The sequence below is a fragment of the Crinia signifera genome, chromosome 5 (assembly GCF_055691185.1).
Source record: "Crinia signifera chromosome 5, ASM5569118v1, whole genome shotgun sequence".
In the NCBI taxonomy this organism is placed as follows: domain Eukaryota; kingdom Metazoa; phylum Chordata; class Amphibia; order Anura; family Myobatrachidae; genus Crinia; species Crinia signifera.
The window spans coordinates 202,552,531-202,580,283 of NC_139221.1; the positions used below are offsets into that span (position 1 = coordinate 202,552,531).

At 40.2% G+C, this 27,753-nt stretch overlaps 1 protein-coding gene across 5 annotated transcripts in view; it reads left to right on the forward strand.

Annotated features, from left to right (window-relative positions):
• Positions 1–27,753, forward strand: part of PDE1C (phosphodiesterase 1C) — a 790,350-nt gene that overhangs the window by 399,444 nt on the left and 363,153 nt on the right. Inside the window, exon 2 of one of the 5 annotated variants that reach the window (XM_083188446.1) lies at positions 4,322–4,348. The exons of the other annotated variants lie outside the window; for them this stretch is intronic. Coding sequence (XP_083044572.1) covers positions 4,322–4,348 — 27 coding nt within the window. The remainder of the gene's footprint in view (positions 1–4,321; positions 4,349–27,753) is intronic. 5 annotated transcript variants of the gene reach the window in all.

The following is a 27,753-nucleotide window of genomic DNA, read 5'->3' on the forward strand; positions in this document are numbered from 1 at the left end:
CAGCCATTAATATTACCCGTGCTTATTGCTTTCATTGCATCTTCAGTTATTGGAGCAGATGATCTGTAGTGCAGAAATAAGACTTCTGTTTCAGGATCAATGTTTTGTAAATTTGTAAACTCTGATTAAAGTTTCCCAGGTCTTGCAACAGTCCTCAAACATCAAGGTAATATTTTAAATGCCTTTCATATTCAATCCCATTGGTAGGTTATAGTGTAGGGAAGTTGGTGCTATGTTTCAGTAGTGCAGTAATTATTTGGGAAGTGTCACCATAACAATTAATAAGATAACATATGATCTACAACACAATTAGAAATAAAATTAAAAATGTAAAGAGATGACTAAATATAAAGGGTTCAGTCTCTCAATCAATTTAAGTGGTAAAAAGACAAGTTAAAAAGTCATGTGTCAGTTGAACAGGGGTATGTAAACATTACCATCCTTGATCTTCCTCATAGATGTTATAGTGGGAATTGTAATCCAAGGGTTTTGGTTGGATGGACCAGTGTTTGCCAGTGCTCTATAATTTCAAGAGCTCAAGACTCCCATATTGCGGCTCACCCTGACATTCGATTGAATTAGGGATTATGCTTAAATCCCACAGCCTCAGCGTTTCTCAGATTCAATTCAGCGTGGTGTGCTCTTAGTTAGGAGAAGTGGGTAGGTGTCCAAGATAAAAAGTCCCCATCAACTGACAAGTGAAGGTGAGCACCATAACTTGTCAGTTAACAAATCTATGGTGTGGTGGGTCAGAGAGTGTGGGAGTGGAATCACAAGTCCTAAGCTTTATTGAAAGACAGACACATAAACAAGAGACAGATTAATTAATACATAAATGGACAGCCTCTGGGAGCACTGCAATATATTGCATGCAATGCTGCCACCCGGGGAGGTCCTCAAGGGGGATAAGCAGGCTCGACACTTCTACAAGAAGTCACAGCAGTGTATGGCCACCTTCAGACTTCCATAAATTGGGTTTAATGCTCTCTAGCTTGTGCTCCCTCACAAACTTTGACACATCCAGATAGAACCATGTAGTTGTCCAGTTGTAAGGTAAAGAGCTGTCCCACTTGTCCCAGCCAAGGAGATTCCAACGGCATAGGAGAAAGCACCAAAAGGGTAGGAAGAAAAAGCAGGACATGGAGTACCCTGCAGACAAAGTCCTGCAGATACAGTCACACACAAAGAAGGCTTCAGCAGCCCAGCAGTCCTCAAACTAGTATTTTGGTCCTGCGGGAAAAGGCAAGTGTACAGCAGCTCCTTAGGGAGAAGCAAAAGCCTGTGGTACCTGAAGGCAGCAATGGGGTACAGCCCATGAAGTAGGAGTGAGGTCATGATTTGACTGTCATAACTATATTATCATTCCCTTTATGTCCAAGAATGTATACAGTTTTAGTTGAAACTCATCTATTGTGTTTTTGCAATTAATGTCTGGATAATTGAAATCACCCACAATAATAACATCCCCTAAGCCTGCCACTTTTAGGTCACTTTCCTCTTCAGCATTAATGTTGGGGGGTTTATAGCATGTCCTTATTAATATTTTTTTCGCACTCTTATTATTACCTGTAATTTCCACCCATATAAATTCTACTGACTCCCCTGTTCCTGCTTCTATATCTTCCCTTTTGTGGGGTTTTAAGGAGGGTTTACACCCCTTCCCTTCTGTTAACTCTATCTATCCTAAAAAAGCTATATCCATCCAATATAGCTCTCCAGTCATCCGATTGATCCCACAAAGTTTCAGTAATGCCAATGAGATCAAATTGTTCCTGTGAAACCAAGGCCTCTAGCTCCTCCATTTTAACAGTTAAGCTCCTAGCATTTAGATAAAGACATCTCTGAATCCATTTTTCCCTGCTACTTATCGAGCTACCTGTAAATGTTGCATTAAGTTCCTGAAAAGACAAAGCAGTTTCACTGATTATGCCTGAAATTGGTTATTGAACTCTCTTACCTCTATCACCTTGCTCATTGGTTCCCCACGTCCCCTTACTTCCGCCTAATTTTTATAACTGACTTTTCCCTCTATGCTAAACTCGTTTATTGCTCTATGGTTACTTCCTATTCCCTCCCCCCAACCATCTAGTTTAAACTCTCCAATAACTTTTCCAACTGTGAAAAAAAGATGGTCAGCAGAGAATTCAGCCTTTCTTATCGCCATGACTGATTTAGAGAGAAGTGCAATAACCGCTAGAGGAGATGAGAGTTCAAGTTCTAGTTTTATATCTGTAAAGGTGAGATTTAAAGTGGCTGTAAGCATTTTCTATTACAGTCTCTTTACAAAATGAAAAATAAATTGCTTGAAGAAAAAGAAATTTTTCAGTATACTTACAAATTCAATTTTGTTGATGTTCACGTAGCATTAGAACTATGCAGTTACTTTCTGCAAGGCATGTACAAATGAGGTATAATGTGTAGCAGCTGTGACTGTTTACATTCTACACTGGAACGGTATGGTTAAGGAAGGCAAAACCATAAGCAGAATCAGTAATGTGATCTGACTATTGCCAGCTTTCAAGTAAAGAAAACGCAGGTGCGGGAATAATGACACCAATGACACATTTTTCTTCTTGGGAATTCATCTGCCAAGTGATTTTCCATGGTCTATTTAAATAATTTGATATATTATGACCTAAATCAATAGACGTACATTTGTATGGAGGAGAAGACTGCTTTTTATTAACTGCCAATTCACTTCCAATTCAGATAGGCTTTATGCATTTCTATATTTAGCACGCTGACAGTACAACTTCTTTAATTAATTCTGCTTTGGAAATTAAAACATCTTTGGTGCTACTGGGGTAAGATGCAGGTTGTATTTCACTTTCGGAATTATAAATTAAAAAAAAACTACTTTAATTTAACTTAATGTTGTGTAACAAAGTTTGAAAATATTTGTTAGTTTGATGCCATTTGTTTTATTATAAACAAATAGTGTTCATAGTTTTAGAAAATGCTCAGGGTGTTATATGTGAACACACATGCACATACTTAACAGGATGCTATAGGTGTTAGGGTGGGCACATGTCATTATTAGGCACCACACCATCAACCTGCTGCAATATTATACCATTTTCTTATATTGGCACAAGCTCTGCCCATAGACCCGTGATACAGTGTATTATACTGCAAGGAAATGGGTCTTCAGTGTCCCCCCAAAAAATATTTTTTGGGGTTACTTAGGCTGGGATTTATCCTCATTACATAACTGCATCACAATTGTATCACAATGACACTAATTGCATATGTATTAACTTATGCGCTTAGTAGCACAAAGGGCAGCTCTTTCGAAAAGAACCATTGTGAAGCATCCAGCGCTGGGTGAGAGGGTCCCCGTGGGTCCCTCTCACCTGTGCCCGGGAGCCTCCTGCTTAAGACTGAGGAGGAGGTCACCGGGTTCAGGCAGCACAACAGGTGGCTGTCCAGCTGCTGGGGGGGGGGGGGGGTTGCGAGTGATGCAGGTGGGTGGCAGGGATCAGAGGTATGCAAAAGAAGCCCAAAGGCTTCTATAGGTTAATGGCATAAAAACGGGCGTTACCCTCCATGGTGCGAAAACACAGCGGTTGGCATGGGGTTTTTACAGCACTTTTTGTTTGATAAATCCTGTCTGTACTCAGAGAGAAGTCCACTGAACGCTCCACTGATGCTAATAACAGCAAAATGAAGAAGGAACTACAGCTTGCCTTAGTACAAAGCTGTGAAATAAAACAGGACATGATACTGTACATAGAGCCATTATTTTGCTATTGGGCTTTAACAGACATTATGTTACATTGTTATAACAAAATACTAAATGCTATGTACTGTAGTACAGCTGAATCATCACAGTATAAGCCAGATGCAATGTACCAGGAACTTTCACCTGTTGGCAATATGAAGGACTATTACTTTATATCTCATAATGTGGGCGGTGTCTTAAGTTGTAATAAATGATCCTGATATTTCTGCTTCTTCCTATAATTATATTTAAAGAAAACAACAGTTATAGGTATAGGAAATGAGAACTGCATCTTTTTCTAAGCCCTGGATGATAAAACATAAAACAAAAAGTCCTACCTATGAAAAATGAAAAAGAAATGAGCTCCTAAACATAGCCTCTGAGTTGGCGTGTTCTCACAACATACTGATTCACCCTCGTATACAGTGGCTTACTTGTTTACACCATTTGTGGCTGTAAATCCTGCTGATATAAGTGCTGCCTGATGATCACCACCCATCCACCTTCTTCAGACCAGCCGCCTAATCATGAGTGTGAGTGAGAGCATCATATTTAGTAGAGATTCCCCCAGGTTTCATTTTTTCGTTTGTTTTCTTCTAGGAGGAAATACAAGAAAACATCACAAAGGTAGGCGTCACAGGCAAGAGGAACTTCAACCCAATTCATTTGCGCATTCTAAAAATAAGAGTATATTTGTACATGCTGTGATTTTGTGACGTAGTGCAATGTGATACTGTACGGTATGTGTATTTTAGAGATGCCGCGGTCCCCGGTGTAGATCCGTGCTAAATAGTGTGTAATTTGAGGGAGTCCATGTACCTTGCAGAATTTAAGGTTTCGCTGGAGGGTATTTGCAGTCCTTGATCACAGAGGTATCCTCACAATAGTGCGATCCATTTACCCAGAAATTAAGCAGGTGGTGGTGTCCCAATTAAACAGTTGTAGAGATAGTTTTTCCGGACTTGAAACCAGGAACCAGAAAAAGTGCAGCTGGAGCTAGAAGCTTCCAATAAAACCTCAATCCAAGTCCAATAGTTTCAGAAAAGACAGGTGCTTCCATTTGAGTGTTATGGGGTAATAATGTGTATATGGTCACAATAGTTGGGTTTCTTCAAATAGGAGAACTGGGGAAATGTCAGTTGGTTAGCCAAGGCATTACATACACTGCGGACTTGGTGACCTGCATCTCCCAAAAAATTGTATATTATAATATTGTAATACATTTTGAGATTGGTCAAGCAAATATGCAACCACTGTACAGTATGTGGGCAATCTGTTGAAATTAGATTGATTGTCCATATAATTGTATGGTTATGCCCAATATTAGACTACATTTACATGAACATTGTTTTCTTTCGCCATATGGTTTTTCTATGAGTGCTTGAAAAATTGATATACTTTTTTCATTGTTTTTGCTTATTGTTATTATTAATAACTATTATTATTATTACTGTTATTATTAATAATTGTTCATAAGCTTATTGTTGCTTATTGTTTATTTGTTGCTTGCAGTATTTTAAGGATAGTGATTATAACTGTGCTAAATTTTATCACAATAAATCAGGCCATACATCAGCATAATCCAGCATGTTTAAGATCCCTGATTTGCTGATTCCAATAATTTTTTCGGTTGGAATCGTTGAATGGAGGATTTCCAACATCAAATTATGACTTTCTTAACCCAGGCATCAGAATAATGGGGAATTATCCCAATACCCCACTGATGGATCCTTTAAATGTACTGTATCTACTACTGTTTTCAGGTGAATAGACTGTATTGACATTTAGCACACACAGTACATTCAGTTTCATCATTAGGTATCATATTTATTGAATAAATTTATATAATTGCATGCAATCTTCTGAGAATTATTGCCAAAAGGAAAATAATACTCCTGCATTCTCATGAGTACTTCCTGCCCAGACTTACCAAAAACTCTTGAAAGACTGATAATTGCTCATTTCATTACATTGTATGTTGTAGTATAATTGACTGATGTTCCTGGGAGTGGATTAAACTGGTGCATTGTGCGAATAAATAATAAGATTGTACTACAATTTAAATTGCTTGTGTAGCAGAGCACATAGAAAAAAATAGTTATGAAGCTATTGCTAATAATATTAATGTATACTTAACTTCAGCCCGTGTAACCTACACCCATTAAATACAATCTCCATTTAGCTATCTCCCACCTAGTACAAATGCTCTAATCCCCAATTTCTTTTTCACTCTCAGAAGAAAAGCATTTCTACCAAGAGGAAAATGACAGATTTTAGGGTCCTCAGAAATATAAGCACAACTTCTACATACTGCAGTGGCATCCCAGTTTCCCGGTTCACTAATCAAGACCCTCCTCTGGTATTAGTAAATATTAATTATGTTTCTTTTGTAACAATAAAAAAAACACATTTAATATGCAGTATACTAAAAAAAAAAAAGTTTTGCTCAAGGGGGCAGGGTTAGGAGGGCCCGCTAGTGTACCGGGCCCCAAGATTTCGGTTGCCGGCCCTGACTAGAACAGAAATTCAAGTGGAGACAATGCAGCGCTTAAAATAATGGAAAATTACTTCCCTTATGATATGTGATGTTCAAATTGTTTCATCAAGGAATATATAGGTGTTTCCTCACTAGCAAATTTTTTCATATGTATTTATATGCAAAAGAAAATCTAAACAATATATAGTGAAGTACGTTCACAGAGGATTTCTTATCTTCACCCGTGCAGATATATAGAGGCTGTGTGGCTTTTCCTTCCACCGGATGTGTTTAGGAGACAGAATGCGTACCAGTCTTACATCAACAATGATGTGTGCTGAGGGTACTCACAGTGTGCAGAATGTTTTATTCTTTATGTTGGAAAAGTAGAAGCCATTAAAAGTTTGTTTTGCATAGTCTCAAAGAAACCTTTATGGGAATCATTAACTATTAAATACATTCCTAAAGTAATTTGTACAACAAGAGGGTCCACACTGAGGGTGTGGGCTCCGGGAGCGCGTGGTATGAGTGGTTTGGTCAATTGGGGCAGCTGCTTCAAGGGGAGGGTCAGTCCCCACAATTGGAAAAAAGCAAAACAACAAAAATTGGAAGCAGCGCTCACAGTAAATTATTGAGAGTGAATCAATTAATAAAAGTTGAAACATTTATTAAATCATGTATTGGTATACATTTTTCTCATAAAATTCATGTGCATATACACATTTAAAGAGCAAAAGATAGTGATCACATTAAAACATAAAAAAATATTTGAGTAAAAAAAGGGGGAAAAATAGGGTTATTATAAAAAACCACAATTGGTGACCAGATCTCACGTGTGTGTATGGGTCCCTGGTTGGAAATTGGAGGAAAGAGTGGTTGAAGAAGTCCTGCACTGTCCACACAGTGGTTATTCCCACAAGATAGATGGAATCCAAAGTGACGGCAATTTGTAATCCTCTGGGCACAGCGAGGGAGTGGCTGATGTTTGGTAGCCTACCTTCGACCTTGTGGCCTGGAATGTCCAGTGAGGTGCAATTGAGCCGGATAATTCCAATTGTTGAAGCAGTGGTCAGATGAATTAGCAGGTATATCCTCCAGAGGGTTCCCAAGATCTGGCACCAGCAACACCTCCAGGCCACGAGGTCGAAGGTAGGCTACCAAACATCAGCCACTCCCTCGCTGTGCCCAGAGGATTACAAATTGCCGTCACTTTGGATTCCATCTATCTTGTGGGAATAACCACTGTGTGGACAGTGCAGGACTTCTTCAACCACTCTTTCCTCCAATTTCCAACCAGGGACCCATACACACACGTGAGATCTGGTCACAAATTGTGGTTTTTTATAATAACCCTATTTTTCCCCCTTTTTTTAACTCAAATATTTTTTCCTGTTTTAATGTGATCACTATCTTTTGCTCTTTAAATGTGTATATGCACATGAATTTTATGAGAAAAATGTATACCAATACATGATTTAATAAATGTTTCAACTTTTATTAATTGATTCACTCTCAATAATTTACTGTGAGCGCTGCTTCCAATTCCTAAAGTAAATAAGGGTAAATTCAATAAAAAAAGCCACCATGGTTGGACAAAAAAGTTAGGTCAGCAATCAGCAATAAAACAAGAGCATTTAAATTCTATAAAAATAACTTAAATGAGGAGGCGTTCACCAATTACAAAGAATCAAACAAGATTTGCAAAGGGGCAATCAAAGTAGCTAAAAGGGATTATGAAGAGCGCATAGCCATTGATAGCAAAACTAACCCCAAGAAGTTTTTCAAATACATAAATAGTAAATGTATAATTAAGGACAACATAGGCCCACTAACCGATATCACTGGAAAAAGTTTTACGGAGGATAAGGGAAAAGCAGAACTGTTAAATGAGTTCTTCTCATCAGTGTTTACTAAGGGAGAGCAGACTGTGGAACGCACACATACCACAAATGGGATGAACAAGCCAGATCTCAATATTGATTTTTCTACCGAGGAAATAATATTGAGGCTCAGCAAAATCAAAACAAATAAATCACCTGGGCCAGATGGGATTCATCCTAGGGTACTTATGGAATTAAGGGAGGAATTAGCTTCCCCTCTACATTATATCTTCAATAATTCACTATCATCAGGAAAGGTACCAAAAGACTGGAGAATAGCAGAGGTAGTGCCATTATTCAAAAAAGGAAAAAAAGGAGGATCCCGCTAATTACAGACCTGTTAGTTTAACACCAATAGTGGGTAAACTATTTGAAGGATTTTTAGGAGATGGGATCCAGGAATATTTAGGCCTTCATAGTTTACTCAGTTATAACCAGCATGGGTTCGTGAAAAATTGTTCATACCAAACTAATCTACTTGGTTTCTATGAAGAGGTTAGCAAATACCTTGATAATGGAAATGCTGTAGATGCGATTTTCCTAGATTTTGCTAAAGCCTTCGACACCGTACCACACAAGAGGTTGATACATAAAATGGAGGACCTGGGATTAGGGGCAAATATCTGCAGATGGGTAGGGAACTGGCTGTGTAATAGAGAACAAAGAGTGGTTGTGAACAGTGCAGTTTCAAATATGATACCAGTACTAAGTGGAGTGCCACAGGGTTCGGTTCTAGGGCCCATTTTGTTTAACATTTTTATTAACGATATTGGGATAGGGTTACTCAGCAATGTATCCATCTTTGCGGACGATACAAAACTGAGCAGAGTTATTGAATCATCAGAAGATGTCACCATGCTTCAAAATGATCTTGACAATCTAGACGAGTGGGCAAAAAAGTGGAAGATGAGGTTCAATGTGGACAAATGCAAGGTCATGCACCTTGGGAGACATAACCAGTGTGCTAGTTATAACCTAAGCGGGGATGAATTGGGTAATTCAGTACTCCAAAAGGATCTAGGAGTCCAAATAGACAACAAACTAGGGTGTAGTGCTCAATGTAATATAGCAACTAAAAAGGCCAATAAAACTCTAGCATGTATTAAAAGGGGCATGGAAACTAGGAATTCAAAAGTAATTATGCCTCTGTACAAATCATTGGTTAGACCGCACCTCGAATACGGAGTACAATTCTGGGCCCCACACTATAAAAAGGACATCATAGAATTAGAAAAAATCCAAAGAAGAGCAACTAAGCTTATTAGGGGAATTGAGACTTTAAGCTACGAGGAGAGATTAAGCAAGCTGGGACTATTTACACTAGAGAAGAGACGTTTAAGGGGGGACATGCTCAACATGTACAAATATATCAGGGGCCAATATAAGGAACTGTCAAGCACCCTTTTTTCTGCTAGACAGGAATCTAGGACGAGAGGGCACAAGTTTAGATTAGAAGAAAAAATATTTTGTTCATCTAGAAGAAAAAATTTCTTTACAGTCAGAACAGTCAAACTTTGTCACTCTCTTCCTGAAGAAGGGGTGTTGGCAGACACTATAAATACATTTAAAATAAGGTTGGATAAACATTTATTGGTTAAAAACATCCACGGGTATGAATAAGTAACAATCTGTCTTTAAAATATCAGAACATACTATACAAAAGGGATTAGCCACTATAAACATAGGTTGAACTAGATGGAAGCAAGTCTTTATTCAGCCTCACCTACTATGTAACTATGTAAATATGTAACATCATACCACGTTTATCAGTGAGTTGGGGTATGCATCATATATCCCCCTTGGTGACACTTCCTTGGTGGTCCTAAAAAGATACCTTTATGTGAAAGAACAACATTTGCACTGTTAGTTGGGGTACGATCTCATTAAAGATACCTTAATAAGCCTCAGTACATCATTGTTGATGTGAGTCTGGTACGCATTCCACGAAACCACACCTCCTTTCCATGGGCTACATCCCCTTTTCAGCCCCAGATGTTGGGAGGAATGGTACCCTTTATTCTAATATCAGCCATATATACAGCACTGAAAAACGATTGTGGTGCCTTATAAACAGGGGCGGATCCAGGATAAAATGACAGGGGGGGCACCATGACAAAAGAGGGTTTAGGTGGGGGAGGGGCGGTGTTAGTGGTGCCAGTGTACATGCTAAGAGAGCGGCAGAGGGAGGGTGGGAATGGGATTATAAATAGGCCCTGGTGTTTAAAGTACGCAGGCCCACCATGACGACAAAAGTGAAGGACGTAGTTGTGCGCGCGCCGAAGGCGCGCTCCGGAAAAGGGGGTGTGACCACTCAACAGGGGACGTGTCCTTGAGTGTAGTGTACAACACCATATACAACTTCTACACATTATGCAACAAAATACTAGACCCCATTATACTTGCCCCTTACATATGATGCCAAATGGAATGAGCCAAAATTCACATAATGCCACATGGATTGTGTCAAAATTCACATAATGCCACATGGATTGAGCCAAAATTCACATAATACCACACGGATTGAACCAAAATTCACATAATGCCACATGGATTGAGAAAAAAATTCACATAATGCCACACATATTAAGCCAAAATTCACATAATGCCACACAGATTACGCCAAAATTCACAATACGCTTCATAAACAGGGACATTGTCCACCAAAGGCACGCATTAAACATTTACCATAATGTCCATGCCATTATGTCCATTATGTATTATGCCAAACACCATAATGCCTATTAAAAATTATGCTACATAAGTGCTGCTTATCTACATGCTCATTGCCAAGGGTTCCATGCTCATTGCCAGAGGTTCCATGCTCATTGCCGTTTGAGATTACATGCTCATTGCCAAGGGGGAATACATGCTCGCGGTAAATGGGGGACAGCCGCCGCCAGGCAGAAGTGATAGCTACTGACAGTGGCAGAGCCTGGCTGTATTCAGAGCACTGCAGGTCCCGGCTATTTGAAATAATACCCCTTTCACACCAGAAAATGCATTCCCAGGTTGGCCCCTTTTACACCAGCCTAGTCCCGGCATTTTCTGGTGTGAGGGGGAGAGAAAAACCACCCCTCCCCCCCTTTAACCAGTTATCTCATTTAACCGGCTATATCTTCGGAACCAATTGACCCATTTACATGAGACAAGTGTCATATTGAAGAAATTTTGAGTGGGCTTTGAATGATTTAGGTCCAGTGAAACTGGAGTGCTTGGTTCCAGAGTAATCTGCCCTCAAAGAACATTAACAGCCATGAAATTACATTTCAAAAATAATAATCGGTTTACATGCAATATCTCTGGAATTGATTGACCAATATGAACCAGCCTGGTATCATATTGAAGGCCCAGTGATTTGGTATTGAATGAAATCAACCACAAGCTTCTGTGATGCTAGGGCGGGAACTGACAGCCGTCGGAACTGGGTGGGGGTCAGAATTGACGGGTCCCATATTATCCTATGGGGAAAAAAAGTTACAACTTTGCCAGGCGATATCTCTGGTTCCCGGGGGGCTAGAGACACGGGGCTGGGCTCGTTGGAAAGCCCTGGTCCTCAGCTACAAAATGACAAGGGGGCACATGCCCGGGTGCCCCCCCCCCTGAATCTGCCACTGCTTATAATTAAAATGTAATAATAAAATAATAATGATAATCTGAATGGCCCCATCCTGTGGAGCATTAAAAATTCGTTTTGGGGTAGTATAGACACATCACTACTGCCGTACATAGGCCTGGCGCGTCTATCCTTGTTCCGACAAGACATGTTTAACAGCATACAAAATCATTCTTAAGCAGATTTTATTTGCACCATAAATACAGAAAAGTTATTGCATTTATTTCTAAACACAAATCAATAATGATTTCATTTTGTGGTACATTTTTGGCACTGCTGTATTTCCCTGGGATTGAACTTTGTTTTTTCCCAGAAATGTTATTGAGTAATATATTACTGCGCACCTATAAGAACTTTATGGTGTACTTTGTGAGTGCCACTGAGACACAGCCACTAATCATTCTATCAGTTCTGTGTCAGCAGTGTAGTTTCCAGCATAGCCTATCATCATGTTGAATGTATTTTGTCAGCCAGCAAAGAGAAAATCTATTTATACAGTGTGAAATAGAGTGCCATAAATTCTTGCAATTATCATTATTCTTTGATAGGTTTATACTTGCTTTTTCAACAGGATATACACTGTATGTAAATTGATTTCTGCAATTCTGTCTGTGCATTTCCTCCAAGTTATTATCTTTTTTCTGACTAATTTTTGTAATCTTCTTTTGCCAGTTTCCCATATTCTAACAAGTCGCTTTGGTAGAATATAGTTATAACACTTATTACATGTGTCTCTCAATGGAGCTGCTCCTGGCGATAGACTAGGCAATTGCCGCTGCGCACCATCCGACGGAAGGGGGCGCGTGTGCATGACACGCTTGCGTGGCCGTTCCGTCTGAGCCCTCCGCTGGTTCCCCGCAGCCCCCACATGCCATGTCCATCCGCCTGAAGCGGAGAGAGACGGGCAGGCAAGCGCGAGCGTGTGAGCCGCTTGCGCGTCTCCATCAGGAGGAGCTCCTGTCTGCCAGCCTGACAGGTGATCCATCTGAACCTTGTAGCAGAGTTCTCTATTTGCTTTCACTGGTAGGGGTAAATTTACTAAGATGGGAGTTCTATTGAAGATGGGATGTTGCTATGGGCAACCAATCAATTTCTATTGATTATCTTCTGGAAGGTGCTAAATAAATATGAAGTAGAATCTTATTGGTTGCTATGGGCAATATCCCATCTTCCATAGAGCTCCCATCTTAGTAAATTGACCCTGTAGTCTTTCATGCGATAACTGTACCCATGGGCTCTCAGGCGGGCAGGGTACTAATTACTTGGCTCCCTCCCATTTCTTACGCATACCTTCCAACTGCCCCTATTTCTATTGGGGGCAGTTGGGAATCCCCCTGTCACTCGCTGCTATGCTAAACGTAAAACCATGTCAACCCTTTTCATGTGTCGTCAATTTCACTGTCAGTCGAAACCTTATTAGTGTCGACCTATTGAGCCACACTCCATGCAAAGTCCCCCAGTTTACCCTCTATTAGCCCCAGCATGTCTATGCTCTGCACTGTCCAAAACCTGCAACACGGTGGGGTGTTCACTATTCCTTTCTTCTTTCAGATCACCTTCTACCATATTTTGGGCTGTTATGACAATTCTGGTAATTACTTTCATAGCTCATTCATTTAGCTCATTTACACTGCATTTTACTAGAGATGAGCGGGCCCGGATCTCCGGGATCCGACAGATCCGAATATCGCGATCCGAGTCTGGATCCGAGCCGGCTCGGGAGTTCCCTCCTAAATTCTGGACCGAAAACGAGGCAAAACGTCATCATCGCGCTGTCGGATTCTCGCGGGATCTAGATTCTATATAAGACGCACGCGCGTCGCGCCATCTTTACTCCAGCACAGGAGAGGGAAGAGGGTGGTTGTGCTCTGTGCTGTGTGCTGTGCTATAATAATAATATATTATTTTGCTGCTGCTCACTCGATTAGGGTCTGCAGGGGCTGCTGTACACAAGTCCAGTGTACAGGGGCTGCAGTGGCCAGTGTACAAGGGGCTGTACAGGGGCTGTGTTCAGTGTGACAGGGCTTGTGTCCAGTGTGACAGGGCCTGTGTACAGTGTGACAGGGTCTGTGTCCAGTGTACAGGGGTTGTGTCCAGTGTACAGGGGCTGTGTCCAGTGTACAGGGGCTGTGTGTAGGGGCTATGTCCAGTGTACAGGGGTTGTGTCCAGTGTACAGGAGCTGTGTACAGGAGCTGTATCCAGTGTCCAGGGGCTGTGTCCAGGGGCAGTGTCCAGTGTGACAGGGCCTGTGTCCAGTGTGACAGGGCCTGTGTACAGTGTGACAGGGGCTGTGTACAGTGTACAGGGGCTGTGTACAGGGGTTGTGTCCAGTGTACAGGGGCTGTGTCCAGTGTCCAGGGGCAGTGTCCAGTGTGACGGCTGTGTCCAGTGTACAGGAGCTGTGTCCAGAGGCGGTGTCCAGAGGCTGTGTCCAGTGTGACGGCTTTGTCCAGTGTACAGGGGCTGTGTCCAGAGGCTGTGTCCATTGTCCAGGGGCTGTGTCCAGTGTGACGGGCTGTGTCCAGTGTCCAGGGGCAGTGTCCAGTGTCCAAGGGGCTGTGTCCAGTGTGACAGGCTGTGTCCAGTGTAAAGTAAGAAAAATAAATAAAAGTAATAAATAAAATAAAAACACATTTTTGGAGGATGATGGAGGAGGAAATAGTGGGAGATCAGCAACCTGATAGAAGTGCTGAAGCTGCTACCACCAGTCATGACAATGCCGATACCTCTTTGTATTTTTTGCTCTTTGGAGCATTTCTCTTTTTTTTGGGATAGTTTATTAAACTGCCACCCTGTCTGCCCCTGCAGTGCCGCTCTGCTTCCAAGATGTGCCAGGTTGGAAATGTAAGGTCCACATGTATGTGATGCCCACTGCTGTCGCTTAGCTTAGTCATCCAGCTACCTCGGTATACCCTTTTGGCCCAACTACAGTAAATGAAAACAATTTTGTGAGCTGTGAAGTGATCAAAATTGACTAGAAATGAGTGGAAACTAATGTTATTGAGGTTAATAATACTTTAGGGGCAAAAACAGGCCCAAATTTTGTTATTTTAGCCATTTTTAGCATTTTTTTCATAAAAATCCAGATCCAAAACCAAAACCCACAAGGGTGGTTTTGCCAAAACCAATCCAGATCCAAAACACGAAGGGAGATCCAGATCCAAAACCAAAACCCGAAAAAGTGTCTGCCGCACATCTCTACATTTTACTATCATGGCAATGTCCATGTGATACTGAAAGCAATACTTATACACAGTGTGTTTGTACGTAGGATTAAATATTTGCATTTCATCCCAGCCCACTGCACATGAATGGGGTTAATCTTAGACTGTAAACTCTTCCATACAAGGATTATTTTAAACAACTATCTGTTACTGTATGTTCCTATTTCAGTAATGGTTTTGCTAGTATCTACTGACTGCATTGCACTAGACATAATTACGGTTTGTCATTTTGCTTTCTCATTACATTATGAATCACAGAATATAATTTAAAAGAGGTCATGGTAATGAATTGGAGATGTCAGTTTTGTGTGTAATGATAAAGTAAATAAGGGCTGAGTTCTAGCTCTAAATTATGAAAGGCAAAAGCATATAATTAAACTCAATTGACTCACATTTCTGTCTCCATTTTACCATTACTGCAGGCATCAGTGTATACAGTGTGTACAGATAAACATGTATGCATTATATATAATATCTATCTATCTCTACATATATATACAGTATATATATATATACACATATACACACACACACACATCTATATATATATATATATATATATATATATATATATAAATATATATATATATACAGGGGCGGATCCAGGATAAAATGACAGGGGGGGCACCATGACAAAAGAGGGTTTAGGTGGGGGAGGGGCTGTGTTAGTGGTGCCAGTGTACATGCTAAGAGAGCGGCAGAGGGAGGGTGGGAATGGGATTATAAATAGGCCCTTGTGTTTAAAGTATGCAGGCCCACCATGGCGACAAAAGTGAAGGATGTAGTTGTGCGCGCGCCTTAGGGGGTGTGACCACTCAACAGGGGACGTGTCCTTGAGTGTAGTGTACAACACCATATACAACTTCTACACATTATGCAACAAAATACTAGACCCCATTATACTTGCCCCTTACATATGATGCCAAATGGAATGAGCCAAAATTCACATAATGCCACATGGATTGTGTCAAAATTCACATAATGCCACATGGATTGAACAAAATTCACATAATACCACACGGATTGAGACAAAATTCACATAATACGACACGGATTGAACCAAAATTCACATAATGCCACATGGATTGAGAAAAAAATTCACATAATGCCACACATATTAAGCCAAAATTCACATAATGCCACACAGATTACGCCAAAATTCACAATACGCTTCATAAACAGGGACATTGTCCACCAAAGGCACGCATTAAACATTTACCATAATGTCCATGCCATTATGTCCATTATGTATTATGCCAAACACCATAATGCCTATTAAAAATTATGCTACATAAGTGCTGCTTATCTACATGCTCATTGCCAAGGGTTCCATGCTCATTGCCAGAGGTTCCATGCTCATTGCCATTTGAGATTACATGCTCATTGCCAAGGGGGAATACATGCTCGCGGTAAATGGGGGACAGCCGCCACCAGGCAGAAGTGATAGCCACTGAAAGTGGCAGAGCCTGGCTGTATTCAGAGCACTGCAGGTTCCGGTTATTTGAAATAATACCCCTTTCACACCAGAAAATGCATTCCCAGGTTGGCCCCTTTTACACCAGCCTAGTCCCGGCATTTTCTGGTGTGAGGGGGAGAGAAAAACTATCCCTCCCCCCCTTTAACCAGTTATCTCATTTAACCGGCTATATCTTCGGAACCAATTGACCCATTTACATGAGACAAGTGTCATATTGAAGTGGGCTTTGAATGATTTAGGTCCAGTGAAACTGGGGTGCTTGGTTCCAGACCGATCGTCTATTTGCTGTTGTGAATTTTACCACTGAACTTTTTATGGTCTGAAACAAGTACCACAGTCATATTGAACAATAGACATTTTAATAAATTTATATGAACTTTGGACTTTACTTTGATTATTCTGAAATCTGTTAAAAGGCTATACAGACCCAATCACTAAAGGTCTAAATAAGGGGCGCCAACTTTCAATTGCTGTCTATATATATATATAAATATATATATATATATATATATATATAGATAGATATATCTATATATATATATATATATATAGATATATATACACATTTTTGCTATTCTTTAGAGGATTAGTAGGCAGTGATATAAATTACCTATTAACAACCAAGAGAGCATTCTCAAGGTATTAATATAAAACACCTGTCACAGAGGGAGTGCATTTCACACTTAAGTGTCACCCTTACTATGGGCAACAACCGACTTCTGTCACTAAGACACATGTGATTGGAAAATTAAAGTGCCCTGTAAAGAATTACAAAATTCCTTACATGCCTACATTGCAGACCTGACACTCTCCACCCCTAACACACCCACACCAGCATACCACCCTCAACTCCCTAACACACACTACTCCTAACACACCCACACCAGCATGCCATCTTCTACCCCTAACACACCAACACCAGCATGCCACCCACTACCCCCTAACACACCCACACCAGCATGCCATATTCTACCCCCTAACACACCAACACCAGCATGCCACCCACTACCCCCTAACACACCCACACCAGCATGCCATCTACTTCCCCCTAACACACCAACACCAGCATGCCACTCTCTACCCCCACAGCAGCATACCACCCTCTACCCCCTAAGACAACTACATCAGCATGCCACCCTCTACCCCCCTAACACACCCACACCAGCATGCCACCCTCTACCCCCTAACACACCAACACCACCAGTCTGTCATCCTCTACCTTCTTCACAGGCAGCCCCACATCCACGTCAGCCCATTAGGAATCTCCATTGTGGCACTAGTCTTCAGGGGCAGTTTAGCATCTTCAGTGAGGGCAGTGGAGGACTCCCAGTGATGTGACACCACATTCAGGAAAGTCTCAGCTTTTTAGTGTGCACAGCTTCGGAGTGTGAGGGGGTACTATTGGTTGCACTAGGTTCCACTGACCCCTGTGCCACCACTGATGTACAATAGAAACAGACAAATGTCCCAAAGGACACAGCTGTTTTTTGAAATGTTGGTTTTTACTTTTAAGAACAATAGCTGACTGGAGCCAGTCTGCCGGGGGAATACATATCTACCCGATACCTGCTGGGAACATGTATGTGACCGATTGGGACATACGTACTGTACAGTAGGTGTATACCCCAAAGATATACTGTATTGATTTGAGGAACACAGTGTTTTTTAGTGAGTATGGTATGCATATCTATCTAGTGTGATATGTCACACTGGGGTAACTCATCTTCAATTCTGCCAATACATGTGCTGTGTGAAGATTAAAATAATCTGTTAAATGCACAATTCATTATTTGTTTAAATTAATTTAACCTTTCTTATTTATACCTGGAACGGACATGGGCTTATCTACACTACAGTATTTACCTTCCCTACTGACCTGCTCTTATCACTAGCTCTGTTGAGAGACCCATATACAAACCTGCTCTTCTATTAGTTGTAATTTTGCTTTCTTTCATGCACAGTACATATGCCTACAAATACTATTTAATGAATAAGAAGCAACACAAACCACAACATCAATGCCACTGTACAAATATTTATGGACTAAGTAATTATACATACAGGATATTGTTGAAATTGGACTGAGCGCCTGTACCTGGTGGTTTGTATATACTGTACCATCTACTTTGTGAGTCAAACAACCTACATAAAAGGATCATATAGAAAAGTGGTTGCAAACTCCCTTATGTGGCATTTTGGATTTGTATGTAGATCCTCTCTTTCTCTCTCTCTCTCTCTCTCTCTCTCTCTATATATATATATATATATATATATATATATATATATATATATATATATATATATAAAAATCAGGCCAGCAACATAGGCATATTGGCCCCCAGTTGTAGGACATATTCAGAGGTCATGCAATATACCATAGGAGGGAGTGAGTGTTCAAGCTACTGTATAAGCAAGGGTAACATAGGGAGGTCTGATTGTTCCTGCTGGAGCCTACTGAAAAATAGCCCTGATTATACCATAGGGTAGTGAGCACTTTCTTTTACATAAAAAGAATCTTGACTACATCTTGAATCTCAGTTTATGTTAATAATTTATACTAAGGATGACAATATATTTTATGAGGTTAACAGTCATGTTATAAGTACCGTACAAAAACCTTATGTAAAATAGATCCTAAAATGGAATTATAGTCTAAGCATCACCCAAGGACTTGATCTCTAATAAAGAAAATTAAACTAGCTTGATTTTACATCCACATTATGCAGAATTAATAATTAATTACACATTCAGATTACCATATTGTTAATCATATTACATTTACATGCCTCTGCATAGTAAACAGATGATTTATTATTGAGTAAGATTTCTTATAGCATTTCTAACTTAAAATACTGTATACATATTCATTTTATTTATGAGAATGAAAATCATTTTCTGAAGACATTTGCCTTTACACAATATTTGCACTATTTTGAGTAGAAAACGGGGGGATTTTTGTCAGTCGCACAAGACTATGTAATGTAGGGTGGACCCCTTATAGATAACTCTTGTATGGTTAGTATCACATACATAGGATCAGGGGTGTGCTACCATAGGACATATATTGAAGACAAATATGAAGAAAGAAAAGAATGTCCCTATGAGACGGTGCACCTAAGAGAGAATTTATAATATAAAATGTAACTTTTATTAGATATATTCTAAAAGGCTGCGAACAATTTTAAAAAACATATAACAACATTTTTCAGGGTGGGGTAACATATATTAAAACAAAGGTGGCAGGCAGACTGTTGTTTAATTTTGTAACTGTTGATGTTCAAGGTGTAAGATCGATCGCCCTTGTCTGTACAGTGGAAAGACTATCTCAACTGTCAGATCACATAGGGCGGTGCTTTACAATAGGTGTAAATCAAGTACAGGATATTTAGGAGATATTCAATGACCTCCTATCCCCTGTACTCAGATCCCAGCTCACTCACACTAGGTTGTGTTAATTAGTACACATACATTATCTGGGATGTGTATGTCTTTGTCGCAAGTGTGGTACATATAGGGGTCAAACTGTATCAGTACCAGAAAGGCTCAGCCTTAATGAAAGCCACGGCTAGGGCTCCTATGGGGTGTCCAATAATAGAGGACTACCACCCTAAAGGGTCGCCTGTGGAGTATGGCGAATGCGCGCCCAGTGGTGAATCACTGTGAACAGAGATTCTGGGACTCGGGAGTGAGCTAGAGTCCTGAAAAGGACTATAGGGATCGCACACCAATTTTGCACAGATCAAAATACATAAATATGAAAAATAATAAACAGTAACAACAGCCTGCTTGCGCACCGCTAGCCGGCACGCGCTTCGCAGGTCAGCTTCTTCAGGGCCCTGAAGAAGCTGACCTGCGAAGCGCGTGCCGGCTAGCGGTGCGCAAGCAGGCTGTTGTTACTGTTTATTATTTTTCATATTTATGTATTTTGATCTGTGCAAAATTGGTGTGCGATCCCTATAGTCCTTTTCAGGACTCTAGCTCACTCCCGAGTCCCAGAATCTCTGTTCACAGTGATTCACCACTGGGCGCGCATTCGCCATACTCCACAGGCGACCCTTTAGGGTGGTAGTCCTCTATTATTGGACACCCCATAGGAGCCCTAGCCGTGGCTTTCATTAAGGCTGAGCCTTTCTGGTACTGATACAGTTTGACCCCTATATGTACCACACTTGCGACAAAGACATACACATCCCAGATAATGTATGTGTACTAATTAACACAACCTAGTGTGAGTGAGCTGGGATCTGAGTACAGGGGATAGGAGGTCATTGAATATCTCCTAAATATCCTGTACTTGATTTACACCTATTGTAAAGCACCGCCCTATGTGATCTGACAGTTGAGATAGTCTTTCCACTGTACAGACAAGGGCGATCGATCTTACACCTTGAACATCAACAGTTACAAAATTAAACAACAGTCTGCCTGCCACCTTTGTTTTAATATATGTTACCCCACCCTGAAAAATGTTGTTATATGTTTTTTAAAATTGTTCGCAGCCTTTTAGAATATATCTAATAAAAGTTACATTTTATATTATAAATTCTCTCTTAGGTGCACCGTCTCATAGGGACATTCTTTTCTTTCTTCATATTTGTCACTATTTTGAGTATAATTTTAACCCCAAGAAATAATTTAGTTAAAACATATTTTATTCTCAAGATCTTAATTCCAGAGTGACCTTCAATTTCCTTTAGAAACCATACAGAAAAACCAGGCTCTATTTTCAGCTAGAAGCTGTGCAACCAGTTACAGTATATGCAATGCACCATTTCTTTTGTAAACTGAATTTAATTTGAAAAATCCTATTTTCAAATCAAGATGATTTACATACAAATATTATCCATTTCTAGAATATACAATTTTCAAATATTTAAAAATAGCCTTATGTATTATTACAAAAGTTTGGCTCATACAAAATAATAAAAAAAAATCAGTATCTTGTCTCCAGACAAATTTCTTTATTAACAATTATTATATACTTAAAGCGATACTTTAAATACCATTAAATACTAGAGAGAGAGAGAGAGAGAGAGAGAGAGAGAGATTGCTAAGTTTTACCCAAACTTACTGGTTTCTCACAGTGGGATCTTAGTTGCTATCCAAAACACGGAACAGCTGATAGCCAATTGAAAAAATCTGAACTTGCGATAATTTAATGATAAGATCTGAGTAATTCTGAACTTGCATCTTGATCTCTATTTAATACATGTTTTGTGCAGACATACAGTATCAGAATTAATTTAGGATTGGTTGTGTAGAGTATTTACAGTGAAAAAAAAACAGTATTATATATTTTTCTAATTTTGGAATGAATTCAGTTACCAATATAATGGAGTAGAGCTGCCCAACAACTTGCCTCCTTGTGGCCATATCACGACCTGCACTCATGAATTTTTGCACAAAAAATCCAACTGGACCGTGGCATGTGAATGTGGCATAGAGCCGCACTTACAGACATAAGTAGCTTTAAAATTGGATTGACCCTTTAGTTTACTTGAATGATAATTATTTTTGCTAAATCATAAAACACAACAATGTATAAAAACATTAAAGGAACACACAGCTAAATGAAAGACATTTATGTAGAGATACTTTAGCACAAATCAGCAACAGTAGTATGAGGTACACAATGTACCGATTGCAAGCATCTATAATAATCACGTCTTAAATGATCCAAATAGCCTGAACATATGGGATTGCACGCAAAATGCAATGTGGATATCCGTATAAGCAAATAATCCTCTTCTGCACCTGATGGACTAGGTATCCGCCCACTTATGCAGGAAGTTGGTGCATACGGATGGATCTCATTGGTTACACTCGGCAGGTTTCCACTCTCAAAAGCTGTCTTTGTTGCTCTTACAATCCATATGCATTTTTAGTCACTATTTCTCCTTGACATTAAATTAATGAATGTAAAGCATGTAAAAATGTAGAAAGGTGACAAATGGTAGTAAATCTCATGTTTAGATTGATTCCCAATGGGGAAGATGGCACTGCCCGGGGGAGCGGCGGCCTGTGGTGGGGATCCAGGCAGCATCAGTCAGTGGCTGGTGGCAGGGATCTGGTCAGTGGTGGTCAGCCGCGTCCGTCCAGGTAGCGGTGACTCAGAGCTTGTAGTAGCACTATTTGCCGGGCAGGAAGTGCTGCTGTTTTTGAAAAGACTGGCTGGACGCTGATTGGCCAGATGCTCAGCAAATCAGCATCCGGCCAGTCTTTTAAACATCAGCAGCATTTCCCACCTCGCAAATATCGCTATGAGCTCTCAGACGCCGCTGCCTGGACTGCGGAGTCCAAAACACGGAACAGCAAATAGCCAATTGAGAAAATCTGAACTTGCGATAATTTAGCGATAAGATCTGAGGAATTCTGAACTTGCATCTTGATCTCTATTTAATACATGTTTTGTGCAGACATATCAGAATTTATTTAAGATTGGTTGTGTACCGTATTTACAGTGGAAAAAAAAACGGTATTATATATTTTTCTAGTATTGGAATGAATTCAGTTACCAATATAATGGAGCTGCCCCACAACTTGCCTCCTTGTGGCCATATCATGACCTGGACTCATGAATTTTTGCACAAAAAATCCAACTGGACCGTGGCATGTGAATGTGGCATAGAGCCGCACTTACAGACATAAGTAGCTTTTAAATTGAATTGACCCTTTAGTTTACTTGAATGATAATTATTTTTGCTAAATCATAAAACACAACAATGTATAAAAACATTAAAGGAACACACAGCTAAATGAAAGACATTTATGTAGAGATACTTTAGCACAAATCAGCAACAGTAGTATGAGGTACACAATGTACCGATTGCAAGCATCTGTAATAATCACTTCTCAAATGATCCAAATAGCCTGAACATATGGGATTGCACGCAAAATGCAATGTGGATATCCGTATGAGCAAATAATCCTCTTCTGCACCTGATGGACTAGGTATCCGCCCATTTATGCAGGAATTTGGTGCATACGGATGGATCCTATTGGTTACACTCGGCAGGTTTCCACCCTCAAAAGCTATCTTTGTTGCTCTTACAATCCATATGTATTTATTAACTTAATGAATGTAAAGCATGTAAAAATGTAGAAAGGTGGCAAATGGTAGTAGATCTCATGTTTAGGTTCCCAATGGGGAAGATGGCACTGCCCGGGGGTAGCGGCGGCGTGTGGTGGGGATCCAGGCAGCATCAGTCAGTGGCTGGTGGCAGGGATCCGGTCAGTGGTGGTCAGCCGCGTCCGTCCAGGTAGCGGTGACTCAGAGCTTGTAGTAGCACTATTTGCCAGGCAGGAAGTGCTGCTGTTTTTGAAAAGACTGTCTGGACACTGATTGGCCAGATGCTCAGCCAATCAGCATCTGGCCAGTCTTTTCAAAATCAGCAGCCTTTCTCACCCGGCAAATATCGCTATGAGCTCCTAGACGCCGCTGCCAGAACTGCGGGTCCCGGCAGCGAGGAGCTTTGCAGCGGCCGCTAGGGGCTTGTAGCACTATTTGTGGGGCAGGAAGCGCTGCTGATTTTGAAAAGACTGGCCGGACGCTGATTGGCTGAGCTTCCAGCCAATCCGTGTCCGGCCAGTCTTTTAAAAGTCAGCAGTGCTTCCCGCCCAGCGACATTTAGCACTACATCAAGCTCCCAGCTCCCCGCTGCCTGGATCGTCACCACTGCTGCTGCTGCACAGAGGTGGGTGGAGGGGCGTTGTGAGGGGAGGGGGGTTATGGTCCCCTAGGGGCCCACTATTCCTCTTACTGCTGATTATATTCCCTTAAGATAATTGCTTTGTGTATTGAAAAGACACCTAGGATAACATTTTGTAATTACATTCTGAATTCGTCAGATCTATAAATCAATGAGTTTCAAATGATAAACTTTATTAAAATCCTCTTTTACTGTGTGCATATTTTGGTGGATGTGACCATATTCTATGGCCCCTTACACTTGTCCGACTTGTCTTACCCACGATTCAGACCCGAATTCCCTTAAACTTCCCCGGCAGCTCGCCAGGAGTTTTCACATCTGATTCCGAACTTGATGTGCTGTTTTTAACATGCAATAAATTGCATGCAATTTATTGCATATAAAAGGTCTCCTGGGGTGCTGCTGGGTGGAGCGTGGTTCAAGGGAAATTGGAAGCGATACATCTTCGAAGCTAAAATGCAGCTGCACACACGATTTATCATATGTGCAGCACGTCCGACGTCCAACTTTGACGCAGTGGGTCGATTCGGAAGTCAGGCACATTCTTTGGCCCGATCCATTGGAATTGGGTGTAAATAGGCTAAATCACACTAGTGTATGGGTCCTTTACACTAAAATTGTAGAAATTGCATAGCTGTTGTTGACAATATAGTGACCCAAGAGAGTGCGCATTGTTAACATTATAGTGCATAAACACTAGATCAAAATTGTTAATGATGGTCATTAGCGTGCCTATCATTTCAAATATTCTCTAATGCGTACGCACCTTTAGGCTGGACATCTGTGCTGTATTTTAAGATCATATGTTTTTATATTTGTAAATACATTTATCAAAGATGCTTAAATCTGTCAAAAACCAACATTAAAATGTCTAAATTGTTCTTGATACTTTTAGGGAAAGAGTTAAAATAAAACCTTGCTTTCTTTATTATGTAGACCAAACATTTGGTTTCTGCAATGACTTCCATGCTCTGTATTTTACCATTTGTACATGAGTGACATGAGTGCAATAGACAATGAAATTGCTTCCAAAGTTAATCGCGTGACCTGATAACACGTCACCTCGGTCATGGCAATGCCACCCTAAATATCCTCAAGGCACTACATCTTTTATAAACTGTTATTTGTCCTCAATGTCTACTGTGTCCCTGAACATTATGGAATACATTAGCAGAGCTACTTAATGTCACCTGCTGCATGAAACCTTGTATTTATCAAAAATTACAGTTTTCCTATTTTTCAAAGTTAACAAGTCACCATACTTGAAAACTGACCTATTAAAAATAAGGGGGTTATTCAATCTGTTGTGTCAGAAACGGCCGTGGATTGCCGAATTCATAGCTGCTACCGCTAATGCGGGACTCTGGAGGGGTAAGAATTTAATAAATGGGCACAGGGTGTGCAATATGTGTCAGTAGTGTACATTTAATAGGAACACACAGCCAAATGAAAGGCATTTGTGTAGAAATACTTTTGGAACAAATCAGCAAGTATGGTATGAGGTACACAATGTACCGATTGTAAGCATTTGTAATAATCATGTCCAATGATTCAAATAGCCTGAACATATATTTTTATATTTTTTAAAGGGGATACGGTCATTTGGTCTACAGTATGTTGGTCGACAAGCATTAATTATTTTTACGGTACTTATGTAATATCTGGGCTCCCGTTTTTCTTATGAGACCGCGTCCCCTCGCCACGCTTCAGCACGGTGTCTGGCTGCGCTCGCCACACACTATATAAAATCAACTCCATGCGTAGTTGGATAGTAGGGGTATGAAAAAATGGGGTGCATTTAACATGGGAGCCCAGATAATACATAAGTACCATTTTTACAAATATAATAAAAAAAAATTGTTGTTCTATTATGACATTTTAGCTTGTTTGTATTTATATACACAATAAATTGTTCAATTTTACAATTGTGATTCTTTCAGAGAAACCTAGCGCTGCTCAAAACTTTTTCTTTCCCATCTATTGCCTATCCCAGAGGGCTCCCACAATTCCCTCTAGAGCAGCAGCTAAAGACAGCGCTTACAGATACGTACCCCCCCCCCCCCCTTCATACCTCCGAAGTGGTTAATGTTACAAAATCTATAGCACTACTAAAGCGGCATATGTTTTCGACTCTGGAACCTCTGCAACCTCTTGCTACTTATGTTATAAATTCATAGCACTATTAGCACAATGTAATATGAGTGAAGCAATCAACTACTTAAGCAATTGATTCTCCTTTCCCTTCTCTTCAGCTATCACTCTACACACTGCCAAAGAGATTCATAATAGTGTCGAGTGATTGCTACATTTAAGCTGCAGTGTCCCCTCTTCGGTATTAAATGCTATTTAACATTCTAATAATTTATATACTGCCACCTAATGTCTTTTTTCGAGTTTTTCGAGTTATATTTGAATCTAATGATTATCAGTCCTAAATAGTGTTTCTATATACAGAGTGTGTGTATATATATATATATATATATATATATATATATATATCGAAACACAACAAAATCCCCAAAATTGCGCTTAAATATACACACAATCAGTGGTCGCTATTAGACACTTAGGTTCCCCACCAGTAGGAACCCAACAATTTCTACTAGCCACAATAGTGTCTTCAGCGCCCTATGTGCAATAAGTAATGTCCATTCAACAAATAAAATTATAAAATTATATAAAAATGATGAAAAATGCTTGTAGCTTCAGTTTTTCTGGAAAAATCCTGTTTATTTGATCAAATAAACAGGATTTTTCCAGAAAAACTGAAGCTACAAGCATTTTTCATCATTTTTATATAATTTTATAATTTTATTTGTTGAATGGACATTACTTATTGCACATAGGGCGCTGAAGACACTATTGTGGCTAGTATATATATATATATATATATATATATAACACTGTGGGGGTACTGGATGCCTTTTCCTGTGGTAGAAGGCAGCAAGCAGCAGCTGAGAAATCATACAAGTCCAGTCTTTGGGGTGCAACTGGCCGCAACCAGTTTTATTCAGCAGAAAATAAAAGTAAACAACAAAAGAAATTACCTTGCCTGTCCAGCACTAACTAAACACAGGATATTCCTAACTATCTCTAAACCAAACACCAAGGTTTCCAGTCACTACTGGACGACTCAATTGCATCAGAAAGCGTGTTTCTCTTACAGAGATTCTGCAGCCTCCCCAGGCAGTCTGCACACACTGATCAGTACAGCAGCTCTACATGGGCCTTGCACAGGTGCAAGTGCTGATTAGCCCTCTGTGAGGCCAAACACCTGAGCTGGGCCTTTACTCAGCTTTAACAACAAAAAAACATTCTGATGGAAGTTTTCCTGTTTCTAAAAGATGTAAGACAAGAACCTGGGACAAATATACCTGCATTCAAACACTATTAGTGTTTTTGTCACATATCCCCCTCCTCTGTTTCGACCTAGGGGCCGGAATACTTGTAGCCCCCAAACAGAAGATGCAGGACAACGCATCTGCATTGGCCAACTGTGTACCTGGTCTATGATCGACCGTAAACTTAAAATCTTGCAACGCTAGAAACCATCTAGTTACACAAGCATTCAGATGTCTGTTTATATCCATCCATTTCAAAGGGGCGTGATCTGTCACTAGCCTGAACTGTCTTCCCAAGAGGTAATACCTCA